This window comes from Aquarana catesbeiana, linkage group LG02, assembly GCF_042186555.1.
Source record: "Aquarana catesbeiana isolate 2022-GZ linkage group LG02, ASM4218655v1, whole genome shotgun sequence".
Lineage (NCBI taxonomy): Eukaryota > Metazoa > Chordata > Amphibia > Anura > Ranidae > Aquarana > Aquarana catesbeiana.
Genome location: NC_133325.1, coordinates 685,600,706 through 685,615,801, shown reverse-complemented (window position 1 = coordinate 685,615,801; position 15,096 = coordinate 685,600,706). Strand labels below are relative to the sequence as shown.

Below are 15,096 nucleotides of genomic sequence, written 5' to 3'. Positions count from 1 at the left end.
ATGTTTAGATGTATGTTTTAGGTTTTTTTTTTTGCTTATAACCATCCGTCTGTTTCTTTTGTAATGTAACAAAAGGCAGTTGTGCTAATTGTGTATTTGTAATCCACAGGCACTTTATTCTCCATTGTGGCCTGTGTGGAGGTCTTCTCCTTCATACTCGCCACCACCATCTTCAACTCCTTGTACCCTGCTACACTCTATTTCATGAAAGGCTTCCCCTTCCTATTTGGAGCAATTGTCCTCCTCATCCCAGCTGGAGTAATTGGGTAAGTACATCTCATTAGCGGTAATAAGTAGGGAAACTTGTACACATGATGAGGTTACAGGAAGCTGGATGTGTTTTAGGAGAGAATTGACTTAGTCATCACTGTAATAATTTTTTCTTGCCTGTTCTAGTGATCTGATTCAGAATAAGAAAATGAGCACACATTCTTACGTGATTATTCAAGTACTATATTAACTGTATACTTATGTGCCACCCTTTTTCCAGCCACATGCACTTGAATAAGACAAAGTTGGCAGACAAATGTTTCTTGTCTGCATTATCTTGTACACATATTCAGGATGATGTAAAAGGATGAGACTCATATTGTAGCACCCAAGACTGCACTGAAGTAATGTCTGGTTGCTATAAATTATTGCATATTTATTACATTGCTGTTAATGGTTTACTTACACTCTGAACAATAATGTTCATTTAGAATTGAAATCCCCTCCTACTTCTTCTAACTCTATCCAGGCCACCATATAAAAAATACATTAAAAAAACGCTATTTTTAATAGATTATTTTTAGATTTTTGCAACTGCAAAATAATATAATAGAATACCAACGAAAGAAAATGCGTACATAATTACTCCAGTGTAAACCGTCCCAAATATTTCCATAGCGACTTCCAGTTCTTTCTCAAAGTGTCATCCAGAAGGTAAATACTGTTTATACATTTTCTTGTTCGTTGACAGACACAGGAATTCAGATACAGTTGGGTTATACGGAAGGATTGGTCACTGACAAACAAACATTGTAAGCAAGACCCCCCCCCCCCAGTATAACCCTTTCTCTACTCCAGTATGCAATTTTTTTTTTTTTTTTTCCCCCTCCCAAGAGGATGGACCTCTTTCAGCTCCGCTGAAAAGTCTTGCTACAAGGCTGCTTGAGCTGGTCTCTATATAGCCGTTATCTGGATCAGCTTGTCTTTAGAATGCTGTACCTGGACCTCGTTAGCCTGGATGTGATCTTCAAGCATTGGGCTCTGTATTGTGGCACTTTCCAGACATGAATACACTAGTAAAAGTTATCTCCAGAGCCATGGCATTGCTTCAGCACTTTACCCTGTCTCTGGAGAACCACTTTTTTGGGTAAGGCTGTTCGGGCAATAGCGGCTTCAATTTTACCACTGTGGGTAAGGGTTAAGGTGAAGGACTAAGCACTGACGTCATCCACTGGGCAGTGTTGCATGTAGTTTCTCACTCCCTAGTGTTAACCCCTTCCCTACCAATGACAATTACACAGTAATCGGTGCATTTTTATAGCATTGATTGCTGTACAAATGTCAGCGGTCCCAAAAATGTGTCAAGCGTCCAATCTGTCTGCCGCAATCCCGATTTTAAAAATCGCTGATCACTGCCATTACTAGTAAAAAAATAAATAAATAAAAATGCCATATATCTATCCCCTATTTTGTAGACGCTATAGCGCTTGCGCAAACCAAACAAAATGTAGAATATATATCGGCCTAAACCTGATGATGAATTTAAATGATACCAAAAAAAAAAATTGGGATATTTATAGCAAAAACTTATTTTTTGCGCAAAAAAAAAAAAAAAGAGCAGAGGTGATCAAATACCACCAAAAAAAAGCTATATTTGTGGGGGCACATCAATTTTGTTTGGGTACAGCGTTGCATGACCACGCAATTGTCAGAGCGACGCAGTGCCGTATCGCAAAAAAATGGCCTGGTCATTAAGGGGGTAAATCCTTCTGGGGCTGAAGTGGTTAAGAGGAAATGTCTGAGAGCACCTGGGTACTCCTTAGATCCTACGTAGTAGGTTAAGATGGTGTGTCCTATGCCTCTTTGGAATTTGTCAGCAGGAGGAACAGCCCAGCTTCTTGCTGCATGTGCTCTTGGTGATAATGTGTGTTTAGTGGACTTTGAGAATTCTCCAAATGAAAATTGGTCCTGCCCCTTTTTTTTTTTTTTTTTTTTTTTTTTTTTTTTTTTTTTTTTGGGGGGGGGGGGGGGGGGGTTGTTTCTCCAGGGTTTTATAGGTTTTACCTATAAGGCAATATGTTGTTGTTTACCTGCTTTTGGTGGGTTCTAGTTAATGCATTAGGATAAAAAAAACCTTTACAACGTCTTTAAGATAGAAAAACCTTCTGTATAGCAGCCTCCCCAGCACCCTCTAATACTTACCTAAGCCCCATCTCTATCCAAGCGATGTCTACGGGGCTTTCCTCCTGATTGACTGAGACACCGCAGCGGCGCCATTGGCTCTCACGGCTGTCGATCAAAGTCAGTTAGCCAATCAGGAGAGAGGGGGCAGGGCCGAACGGCAGCTCCATGTCTGAATGGACACACGGAACTGCAGCTCAGGTGCCCCCATATTAAGCTGCTTGCTGTGGGGGCACTCGACAGGAAGGAGGGGCTAGGAGCAGTGAAGAGGGATCCAAGAAGAGGAGGATCCAGGCTGCTCTGTACAAATCCACTCCACAGAGGTGGGACGTATAACATGTTTAAAAAAATAAAATAAAATAAAAAAAACTTTACAATTGCTGTAATCCTCATCTTGCTGGCTCAGTTTCCCTTTCTTTTAGAGTCATGAGACCTTCTTGTCCTAGTTTTGAGCATCAGTTTGATTCTCTGTGCTCTTGCTCAGTCTTGTTGGCAGGTTCCCCTATCCGGTAAGGGGTTTCACTGCATCTAGTCTAAAGTGGAAGTAAACCCTCGTTTCTCGCCAAGGAAGCTGCCGCCTTAGCCTCTGTTTAATCTTCAACTGCCATGATGGTGCACATGTGATCAGTTATGACACCAGCCATTGGATGGGTTGACAGCACAGGCAGATTTGACAGTTGGCAATCCCAGCATGCCAGGAATTAACTGTTTTCTGAAACTGTAAGAGGCCTTTCACACCGAGCCGCCCCGGGCGTCAGCGGTAAAGTGGCGCTATTTGTAGCGCTAATTTACCGTCGTTTTAGCGGTGCTATTCGGGTGGTTTTAACCCCCGCTAGCAGCAGAAAAGGGGTTAAATCCGCCTGCAAAACGTCTCTGCAGCAGAGCTTTAGCAGCGGTATAGCGCTGCCCCATTTTTTTTTTTTTTTTTTTTTTCAATGGGCAGGGGTACTTTAGGAGTGGTAAGTTCACCGCTCCAAAGAAGCTGCTGGTAGGACTTTTTCTGATGCCCTGCCAGCTCCAGTGTACTGGGGGCTGGCTTACAATTTGTTTGCCAGTATTCAGTCCTCCTATAGGCATTGGAATAACCTGACTGATCTGAATTCACATGTCACCTCAACGAACTCCTGGAAATTGGATTTTTGTACTTGCCATAAAAATGTTCTTTTAATAAACCGTAATATAGATTTAAATCAACCTTGTCATTACTGTATGCTATGATTCCTCCTGCCTGCCGCTGCATCACTACTGGTTCCCATTTATTCACTTCATAAAGGTAAAATAAATTTAATATGGAAGAGATGAGGCATGTAGAGGGAAAGCTGGTAATCTATGGAAGAAGGACTCTGCTTTGAAAATTGTAGGCTGCTGCCACAAACTGGCCCTTTTTGCAAAAAAAAGTGCTAAAAAAAAAGGCGATAAGGAATTTTCATAACTTTTTCATCAAATCAATTTGAAAGCTACAGGTTGTCTTGAAGACATTGGTTACAGTGGTTTTGGATAGTCTGTATTCATTTTTCCTTTTTAATTTTATTTTTAGGTTGCTGGAATTCTTTGGCCTAAACCCGGTATATAGCCAATTTGCTGAAATCTCCTGAAAGCTTTTCTCAGATAAGTGCGCTATTCAACAAAGAAACCTGTGAAGTATTTGTGGCTTCATCCTATGCCAAGCACGTCAAATCAGATGTTTACAAACAGGAAAAATGTAAAGAATATCAGATGTTATGTTTCTTTCCTACCTGTGTTGCTATGCTACCATGCATCACTTGACTGAATGACTTGGATGTGATGTCCAGATTGCACAATGTAAGAGTTGGTCAAGTAATCGATGCACAGAATTCTTCAGCTTGTGTACTTTTTTCCTTTTCCCTCCAGCCTTGTGTGGTTGGGTGTCTGCCTTCCATGGTACAGCCATTTTATTGGTGTCTTGTCACTTTAAATGATGCACTAACTTAGGCATATGCTATGGCAGGATTTAGCAAGGGACCTAAAGATCAGCATTGCATAATATAGTTAAAAAAAATAAAATAAATCACTACAGCTTTAGCCAGTCCACTTACTAGAGCTGCACGATTATTCGTTAAAAAAAAAAAAAAAAAAAAATCGCGGCATTTCCAGGATTCATGTAAACAATGCAGAGCGTTCTCTGGTCATAGCTGTCAAACATTGCCGGCTGTCAAAAAAATGTATTTGGTTCCCTTAGATCAAAGGGATGAACTTCAGTCTGCAAATGAGGGCGCTTTAACCACTTAAAGACTAAGCCTTTTTTGTGATACTTGTTTCTTACGAGTTAAAATCAGTTTTTTTTTTTTTTAAGCAGAGACCCTAGAGAATAAAATGGCGGTGTTTGCAATATTTTATGTCGCACTATATTTGAGCAGCAGTCTTTCAAGCGCAATTTTTGGGGAAAAAAATGCACTTCAATTAATTTAAAAAAAAAAAACAAAAAACGTAAAGGTAGCCTAATTTTTTGTGTAATGTTGCGCCAAGAATCGTGATCTTTATTCTAAGCAAAAAAAAATAGTGTTGGTCATTTTATCCAGAATTGTGCAGCTCTACTACTTGCCTGTAATAAAGTATGTCCCATGTTGTGCTGGCAGCTGGATCCTGGAGAAATATGTGCAGGGATGGCTGTCCTCTTCCTGTCTCTGAACTTCTGGTGCTGCAGTGGTTAATAGCTGTGGGTCTTCAGGCAGAAAAGCAGTACAGATGATCTGATGGGGACACGCCCCCTCTTTCCTCCTCCATTGAGAAATGTTCTTTTATTGATTTAAACTGCCTGTAACATGACCTGTGAATGGGGAAAGAGACACACGATTCTGTTCCCCATTCACAGATCGTGTTACAAGTGCTGTAATCGGTGGAAGAAGAAAGAACTCCAATGGAGGAGTGAGCAGGAAGGGGCGTGTCCTTATTCAAGTTATCAGTACTGCTTTTCTGCCTGAAGACACAAAGCTGTTAACCATCGCAGCTCTGAAAGCTCAGACAGAAAGAGGGCGGCTATCCCTGCACAGAAGATTCCTCCCTGATCAAGCTGCCTGCACAATGTGGGACATGCAGTGAGGAGGGAAAAAAAAGTATTTGATCCCCTGCTGATTTTGTCTGTATGACAAAAAAAGGTCAGTCTATAATTTTATGGTAGGTTTATTGTAACTGTGAGAGACAGAATAACAACAAAAATAAACTGATTTGCATTTTAATGAGTGAAATAAGTATTTGATCCCCTATCAATCGGTAAGATTTCTGGCTCTTAAAGGGAGTGCGCCAAATCTCAGCTTTTTACCTGTATAAAGACACCTGTCCACAGAAGCAATCACTCGGTCTGATTCCAATCTCTCCAACATGGCCAAGACCAAAGAGCTGTCTAAGGATGTTAGGGACAAGATTGTAGACCTACACAAGGCTGCAAGACCCTTGGTGAGAGGGTGACAAAAGTTGGTGCATTTTATTTGCAAATGGAAGAAACACAAAATAACTCCATCTCCCTCTGTCTGGGGCTCCATGTAAGATCTCACCTTGTGCAGTTTTAATGATCATGAGAATGGTGAGGAATCGGCCTAAAACTACACGGGAGAATCTTGTCAATGATCTCAAGGCAGCTGGGACCATAGTCACCAAATAACAACTGGTAACACACTACGCCGTAAAGGACTGAAATCCTGCAGCACCCACAAGGTCCCCCTCAAGAGTAAAAATGAAAATATTTGCCAGCACACCATGGAATGGCGTAGATAGCGTCCAAACGTGTAATTTATTGCATGATCACAACACAAGGAGAGTGCAACATTTCGGAGTCACGCAGGACCCCTTCGTCAGCCCTTCGTCTCCCCCTCAGGAGAGCACATGTACAGGCCCATCTGAAGTTTGCTAATGAACCTTTGAACGATTCAGAGGAGAACTGGGTGAAAGTCTTGTGGTCCGATGAGACCAAAATCAAGCTCTTTGGCATCAACTCGCCGTGTTTGGAGGAGGAGGAATGCTGCCTATGAGTATGACCCCCAAGAACACCATCCCCACTGTCAAACATGGAGGTGGAAACATGCTTTGGGGGGGTGTTTTTCTGCTAAGGGGACAAGACAACTTCACCATGTCAAAGGGACGATGGACGCAGCCATGTACCGTCAAAACCACCTTCCCTCAGCCAGGGCATTGAAAATGGGTCGTGGATGGGTATTCCGGCATGACCATGACCCAAAACGCATAGCCAAGGCAACAAAGGCGTGGCTGTAGAAGAAGCACGTTAAGGTCCTGGAGTGGCCTAGCCATTCTCCAGACCTTAATCCCATAGAAAATATGTGGAGGGAGCTGAAGGTTTGAGTTGCCAAACATCAGCCACGAAACCTTAATGACTTGGAGAGGATCTGCAAAGAGGAGTAGGACAAAATCCCTCCTGCGATGTCTGCAAACCTGGTGGCCAACGACAAACGTCTGACCTCTGTTATTGCCAACAAGGGTTTTGCCCCCAAGTACTAGTCCTGTTTTGTGAAGGGGTCAAATGCTTATTTCACTCATTAAAATGTAAATAACTTTCACTCATTAAATGTGTAACTTTTTTTGAAATACGTTTTTTTCTGGATGTTTTTGTTCTCTCACTGTTCAAATAAACCTACCCTTAAAATTAGACTCCTTTCTTTGTTGGTGGGCAAACATACAAAATCAGCAGGGGATCAAGATCAGGTAAAATGTTAAAGATTTAAAAGTAATCAGCATGAATTCAGCTTTTAGGGCTTGCAGTCCCGTTTTTAACTATAATTCTGCGGGGATTATAGAAAACTGGTAAGGAGATGTATTGTTAAAGTAATGCTAAAACAGTTGTATTTGCTTTACCTAAATGCTTTTAGCATTATTGGGTACATAGCTGGACATACTGGTGGACATTTAGATGTGCCAGGAGTTCCTCTGTAATGCAAACCTGTGGTCATAAAATTCATATACCACTGACAAGGTAAATTGTGGGCACTCCATTCCAGATCTTCAGAGCACACTAGGAGCTTCAAATGCCAAATTCTGCAATCTGAGACCATCTCCTGAGATTGCCATTTGTGACCTGTGGCTTCCTACCCTCTGCAGTTCCCTGTTGGTTTATTGAGTCTATCCATCACAGTGATGGGCCAATAGTGGGGTTCTGGAAGATTGTGGGAACGGGCAAGAGCTAGAGACCACAGAAGTTGGTTTCAGACTGCCTATTACAGTGCCTGACAGTTTGGCCTCCTGAAGTGCTCTACAGGAACTCCTAAGATGACTTCCTGGTTAGCACCCTCTGTGTCAGTTCTGTATGAATTTTACAGCTATACTATAAAAAGCCAGGCAAAAATGTCAGGTACTAAGTATGTGACGATTTGTCCAGCATTGGCCTATTCAGCTTTGTTCTCTTGTATGTGCCAGTATCCTGCTACTGTATGAGCCATAGGCATGCACCTGCACTCTGTGTGTACATATCCTTATCGTGGTAATCTATATTTTGACTGTGCCTCTACATCAGATGTGTTTCTACATATGTTCTTAACGATAATTCAGGAACCGGAATTTTTTTTTAATGTTTCATTTTAAAATTTGCCACATTCTGTTTTGCGAGTCCTTAATGTTTTCTATCTTTTAATTATATTTTTAAATTAATTTTTATATATGGAAGTTATGGCAACCATGATGCTGTGTGCAAGATCACAGTCCAGTCTGCTAATGCTGTGTGCAAGCCAACATGGCCCACCAAGAGTTCTTCCTTCTGACGGCTGTATCTGGCATCATACATCCACATCTTTTCTGCACAGCCATGTTCAATCTTGGCCTCTTAGTACTAAGCTCAGCCTTTACACAATAAGTTGTGTATATAACCTCTATAAAATATGTTAGTATAAGACTGCAAATGCAATTAACTGGTTTAATTTCAGAACCGTTTAGCCAATATTTTGTCTGCCTTTTGTAGATGTCCATTATAATGTAGTCTATATATAAAGGGGGTGAAAATTCTGTTGACCATTGCAGTATTCTTGCTTCCAGCATCATCCATGTGACAGTTGCAGATTTATTTTGTGACTCACAGCTGTGTAACCAACACTAATGTGTATAATTTTTGTCATTAAAAAAAAAAAATTGGGATAGAATCTTAGGAACAAAGAACACGGAGGAGAGATGGGTTTGCTTTAAGAGTATATTAAATAAGGGCATTAGCCATTGCATCCCATTGTGTAATAAATTTAAAAGAGCAAACAAAAGTCCTGGATGGCTTAACTTCAATGGAAAAATGCATATAAAAGCAAAGAAGGCCTGCAAAAAATACAAGGTTGAGGGATCATCATTAGCATTCACACTTTATAAAGAATGTAACAAGAAATGTAAGGGTGCAATAAGGACGGCTAAGATAGAACATGAAAGACATATAGCGGAGGAGAGCAAAAAAAAAAAAATCCCAAGAAATTATTGGCTCCATAAAGAATGAGGAAGGACATCTGGTTACAGAGGATGGGGAGATGGCAAAGGTATTGAATTTATTCTTCTCCTCAGTCTTCACGAGGGAATCGGGGGGGCGCCTGAGTAACCAAAACTGCAGGGTTTATCCTCGTTACACATCACAGGAAGCACCTCCATTGTGAACAGAGGACAGAATTACAATTAGACTTGGCAAACTTGACATTAATAAATCACCGGGACAGGATGGCTTGCACCTAAGGGTACTTGGGGAACTCAATCAAGTAATTACCAAACCATTGTTCCTAATATTTACTGATAGTCTACTGACTGGAATGGTACCAGCTGATTGGAGAAAAGCCAATGTAGCAGCAATATTTAAAAAGGGCCCAAAATGCATCCCTGGGAATTACAGACCAGTTAGCCTAACATCAATAGTATGTAAACTCTTGGAGGGGATAAGGGACTATATACAAGATTTTAGTAATGAGAACGGTATCATTAGCAGTAATCGGCATGGATTCATGAAGAATCGTTCTTGCCAAACCAATCTATTAACCTTCTAAGAGGAGGTGAGTTGCCCTCTAGATAAATGAAGGCCCGTAGTTGTGGTGTTTTTGGATTTTGTAAAAGCATTTGACACAGTTCCCCATAAACATTTACTGAACAAAATAAGGTCCGTTGGCATGGACCATAGGGTGAGTACATGGATTGAAAACTGGCTACAAGGGCGAGTTTAGAGGGTGGTGATAAATGGGGAGTACTCGAAATGGTCAGGGGTGGGTAGTGGGGTCCCCCAGGCTTCTGTGCTGGGACCAATCCTATTTAATTTGTTCATAAACGACCTGGAGGATGGGGTAAACAGTTCAATCACTGTATTTGCGGACGATACTAAGCTAAGCAGGGCAACAACTTCTCCACAGGATGTTGAAACCTTGCAAAAAGATCTGAACAAATTAACGGGGTGGGCGACTACATGGCAAAATGAGGTTCAATGTAGAAAAATGTAAAATAATGCATTTGGGTGGCAAAAATATGAATGCAATCTATAGACTGGAGGGAGAACCTCTGTGTGAATCTAGGATGGAAAAGGACCTGGGGGTCCTAGTAGATGATGGGCTCAGCAATGGCATGCAATGCCAAGCTGCTGCTAACAAACAGAATTTTGGCATGCATTAAAAAGGGGATCAACTCCAGAGATAAAACGATAATTCTCCCGCTCTACAAGACTCTGGTCCGGCCGCACCTAGTGTATGCTGTCCAGTTCTGGGCTCCAGTCCTCAGGAAGGATGTACTGGAAATGGAGCGAGTACAAAGGGCAACAAAGCTAATAAAGGGTCTGGAGGATATTAGTTATGAGGAAAGGTTGTGAGCGCTGAACTTATTCTCTCTGAAGAAGAGACGCTTGAAAGGGGATATGATTTCAATATACAAATACCACACTGGTGACTCCACAATAGGGATAAAACTTTTTCACAGAAGGGAGTTTAACAAGACTCGTGGCCACTCATTAAAATTGGAAGAAAAGAGGTTTAACCTTAAACTACGTAAAGGGTTCTTTCTTGTAAGAGCGGCCAGGATGTGGAATTCCCTTCCACAGGCAGTGGTCTCAGCGGGGGGCATCGATAGTTTCAAGAAAACTGTTAGATAAGCCCTTGAAAGACCGCAACATACAGGGATATACAATGTAATAATGACATATAATCACACACATGGGTTGGACTTGATGGACTGGTATTTTTTTTTTCCAACCTCACCTATGTAACTATATGTAAAAAAAAAAAAAAAAAAACGGTTTATGGCTTTAGCACATGGGATGCTTTCTAACAGTGATTATGGGCAGGAACGATGAGTTGCCCAGTAGATCATCTTTTTTACAGCCAAATTTAGGTGCCACTAAAACTGATACTAGGGTTTATATTATGCATACCCAGAAGTTCTAGTATCTTTGTCACCATTTGAAATTTTTTATTCAGTCCATGCAGGGTGTAAAAAATGCAATCGCATAATCCAAATGTAGAAAAAAACACTACAGTGGTTAATCGATGGCTAGAAATTCTGGGGAAATGCATGCTGGTTGTGAGTCATAAAAAAAAATCTTGCATCCATTTTGAAGTGCTATTTTATTTTTTTTTAATAGTTGATGACATCATGGGTTTAGAGGTAAGATGAATTATTAAAGTCTTAGTGCTTAAAGTTTAGTCAGAAAATAAAAATCCACGCAAGGGACATTACTTACAGTCAGTAGGATGTGTCCCTTTTGCTGCAGTTTCCTCTATTAGCTGAAATACTTCTCCATCTCTCCCCACCACCATAATCTTCTGGTGCGGTGAGAGTTAAATTAACTTGAGAAGCTAAGACGGGTACTCTTAGAGTATCTGACTATGCCCACCCTTTCCATCCTGGTCATTCATAGAATCTATACTTTAGCTTTTATGAATGAAATGGAACCTAGAAATGGAGGATGGCCAGATGATTGAAAGGCTTGCCCCCTCCAGGCTACATGTTTCATTCATAGAAGCTGTAGGTTGGCTTCTATGAAAAGAGGAGCTGAGTAGAAGGGGAGGGCATAGCCGGGTACTCTAGACCAGTGTTTCTCAACTCCAGTCTTCAAGGCGCCACAACGGGTCGTGTTTTCAGGATTTCCATTATTTTGCACAGGTGATTTGATTAATTTCATGCCTTAGTAATTACCACAGCTGTTTCATCTGATGGAAATCCTGAAAACATGACCTGTTGGGGTGCCTTGAGGACTGGAGTTGAGATACGCTGCTCTAGACGGACCTGTGACAGGCACTCATCAACTCTATTAAATCCCGTCTCCCAGCACTGGAAGATTACAGTGGGTGGGGTTGGGAGGGGCAAGATGAAGCATTTCAACTAACAGGGGAGACAGCAGCACAAAGCTACTAACTGTAAGTAATGTTTTGATTTTTGACTAAACTTTGGCTTTAATTCCCCAAATATTTAACAGTTTCGCACATGATCCTATGGTACAGAAATCATGTGGGGAAAAAAAACTTGGAATTTCATATATAGTTAACCCTTGCTTATGTGTGTCATTTAAAGCTGCTAATTTTTATGCTGATATCACTTTGTTATGTTCCTAGTCTCAATTTCCTGTTCTTATTTGTTGATCTATTTTGTCTTCCACGAGTGGTGGAAGAATGTAGCACTGCCGTCCCTGGCTATCTGACCTTGTTATGAAGGTGTGGACAGCTATAGTAAAAATTGACCTACAGTAATGACTGTATTAACAATGATTAAAAAATTGACTCCTAATGTTGTGGGGGTTTTTTGTGTGTGTGTCTCATTAATGTGGTGTGGGTTTTTTTTTTTTTAATTGCATTTGGGTAATAAAGAATATGTGATGTTTTAGCTGTAATATAAGTGTTTGGTATCACAACTTACCTGTTCATACCTACCTGGCCCAAGTTCCTCCATCTCAAACTTGCTTCTCTGTTTTTTTTGGCCTTGCTTTGTGCACTGGTCCCAATCATTTGGTGGAGGGGGGGGGGATTTATGGGGGTTGTTATGGGGTGGGGTTGTTGTCCAGGGGTTGGACTTGGCCCCTTACTTTCAGTAAAGGGAACTCTTAAGGCATCAGCATACCAAGACATTTTGGACAATTTCATACTCCCAGTTTGGGGATGGCCCCTTCCTGTTCTGCACACCAGTGCACAAACAAGGTCCATAAAGACATAGATGAGCGAGTTTTGGGTGGAGGAACTTTACTCGCGTGCAGAGAATCCTGACCTCAACCCGATAGAAAATCTTTGGGATTAATTAGAGCAGAGACTGCGAACCAGGCCTGTTTGTCCACATCAGGGTCTGACCTCACAAGTGTGCTTCTGGAAGAATGGTCAAACATTCCCATAGACACATTTCTAAGCCTTGTGGACAGCCTTCCCAGAAGAGTTGAAGCTGTTATAGCTGCAAAGGGTGGGCCAACTCAATATTGAACCCTACGGGCTAAGACTGGGATGCCATTAAATTTCGTGTGCGTGTCACAGCAGTTTAGTGGCTAGTACCAGATGCGTCCAACTCCGCAGCGGTCCTGGAAGCTGCGGTGGTCCGCTCTGTGGAGGCCCTCTCACATCTACCCCTTCGGGGACCAAAAGCTCTGTACGATTTAACCCCCACCATGCTCATGACCCTAAGGGCCTGGAAAAATACCCACAGACTGCAGTCTCGCCAAATACTCCCCTGTGGAACAGCCCCACTTCTACGCACTACCTGACCCCAAAATATGGGCCTAATGCGGTATCAAATTAATCTCTGACCTTACCACCATATACCCATTCAACCATCTGGTGTCTCTCGATAATGTCCCGCCCTCCTACCTATTCCAGTATTTACAGTTGTCCTATGCTTTCAAGACCCAAATATGCCCCAAGGACATACAGGTAGTGCAACCCGATTTAGAGAGGGTTGTATGCTATGAGTGTACGAAGAAACCGACCTCTGTCCTATATGCAAATCTCCTCTGGGTTTCCTCCCCGGAACTGTCATTGCTTCGTAGGCGATGGATGCAGGATATTCCGGGACTGGACTCAGAGGACATATGGGACTTCCCATTCAAAATCCCTGTCTCGCTGCGAGACCGTCTCATACAACACAAAATTGTCCATCGGGAATATATCACCCCGTACACACTGCATAAAATGGGAACCTCCCTCTCCTTGGAGTGCTGGAGCTGTACCAAAGACCCAGGTGATTTTATATATGTCTTCTGGTCCTGTCCATCAATTAGTATCTACTGGTTACAAGCAGTCTCTGTAGTACAAGACATAGTCCCAAGCCCACAGATCTGTTTACTGGGATTAGTAGAAGATTTAGCCCCCAGGGTAGCGAAAAGAACCCTGATAGAACTTCTACTTTTCTACACCAGGAAGATGATCACTCTCTGTTGGAAGAAACGGGCCCCGCCTTCCCTCCTTTTATGGAAAACACGTTAACAATGTATTGTCTCTTTTATAAGGAAACCTATCAAAATAGAGGTTGCCCAAAAAAAAAAAAAAAATGATAGAGTGAAATGGCTGGCTGAAACCTCCACGGCAAGAGCTGACTGAATAGTCCCTTAACAAAATTACCCACCACCTGATGAGGAGGTCCGTGGTTACGCTAGGGGCCATTTTTTTTTTTTTTGGATTGGAAGCCATTATTTCCTTGTTCGTATCCCTGAGCAAGAGCCAACATAGCAGTAAGGTTTTACTGTGCCACAGTTGTTCAGCATTTATGAATGTTGCATTACATTGTGCTGGCTTGCACTGACCCCTGTGTGGGTCTTGTTCCAATGCTGTGGCAGGTTAATGGTTAGTTTGTCTGTATATATGGTATGTTATATACCCCGATTAAAAAAAAAGATTTTAAAGAAAAAAAAAAGGTCATGTGTGTGTAAAGGCAGGTGTCCCAATACTTTTGGCAATATAGTGTATGTATGTATGTATATATATATATATATAATGTGTGTATGTGTATATATATATATATATATATATATATATATATATATATATATATATATAATGTTACACATCTCAGTGCATGATTAAATGCTATTTAAATTGCAAACCATACCAGAGTGAAGTCGCTGTGAAAACTCGCCTGGAGAGAGGAAACCCTACAGCAGAAAGAAGAGCCACAGACCCTGATCTACACAGGGGTTGGAAACCTTAATCGATATGACTAATATCATTCCTGCCACACCAATTGTAGTATTTAGATGAACCTAATTTAATAGGGCAATTGCTCAATGCCTGGCATAAGGATGCTTGTTGATAATTGTACAGCAGTATCACATTGCATTATTACATCACAGACCACAAATAATTTGGTCTTATAAAACATAAAAAAGGATGTCTGTATAGTGAAATACATATCCCCCAGGAATATCTAATATACAGTGTATATATACCTGTAAGGGGTAGGCAGGTGCTGATGGACCTTTCCTCCATGTTTTCCCATTGACTTGGGTGCCAAGTTTGGGTCACATTAGAGGTCTACCCCCAGGATGGGTTATTCTGGCCTACACTAGGCACCTGTATCAGGGTCACTCTGCTCTACACATGGAGTACCTTTGCTCTGCGCCTTTTCCATCATTGCCCTGAAACAAGGCTGGGGGGCCACCATGGGGGAATATTCGACCTTATGGGGGGGGGGGTATCTACTTGTACAGATAAATGTACACTTGCACAATAACTGTACTCTAGTTAACTTTCCGGCCCCTGTGTCAGTGTACACCTCTCACTGTAGCTTTTATTCAGGAGAGACACGATGAGCTTTATCCACCACCACCTTTCC

The 15,096-nt window shown here is 41.6% G+C and overlaps 1 protein-coding gene across 1 annotated transcript in view; it reads left to right on the top strand.

The window, feature by feature from the left end:
• SLC46A1 (solute carrier family 46 member 1) overlaps window positions 1–12,075 on the top strand; it is a gene marked incomplete at its 5' end in the record, with an annotated part of 54,017 nt that extends 41,942 nt beyond the window's left edge. Inside the window, 2 exon segments of the mRNA XM_073616760.1 lie at window positions 110–266; window positions 3,929–12,075. Coding sequence (XP_073472861.1) covers window positions 110–266; window positions 3,929–3,986 — 215 coding nt within the window.
• Window positions 12,076–15,096: the final 3,021 nt, after the last annotated feature.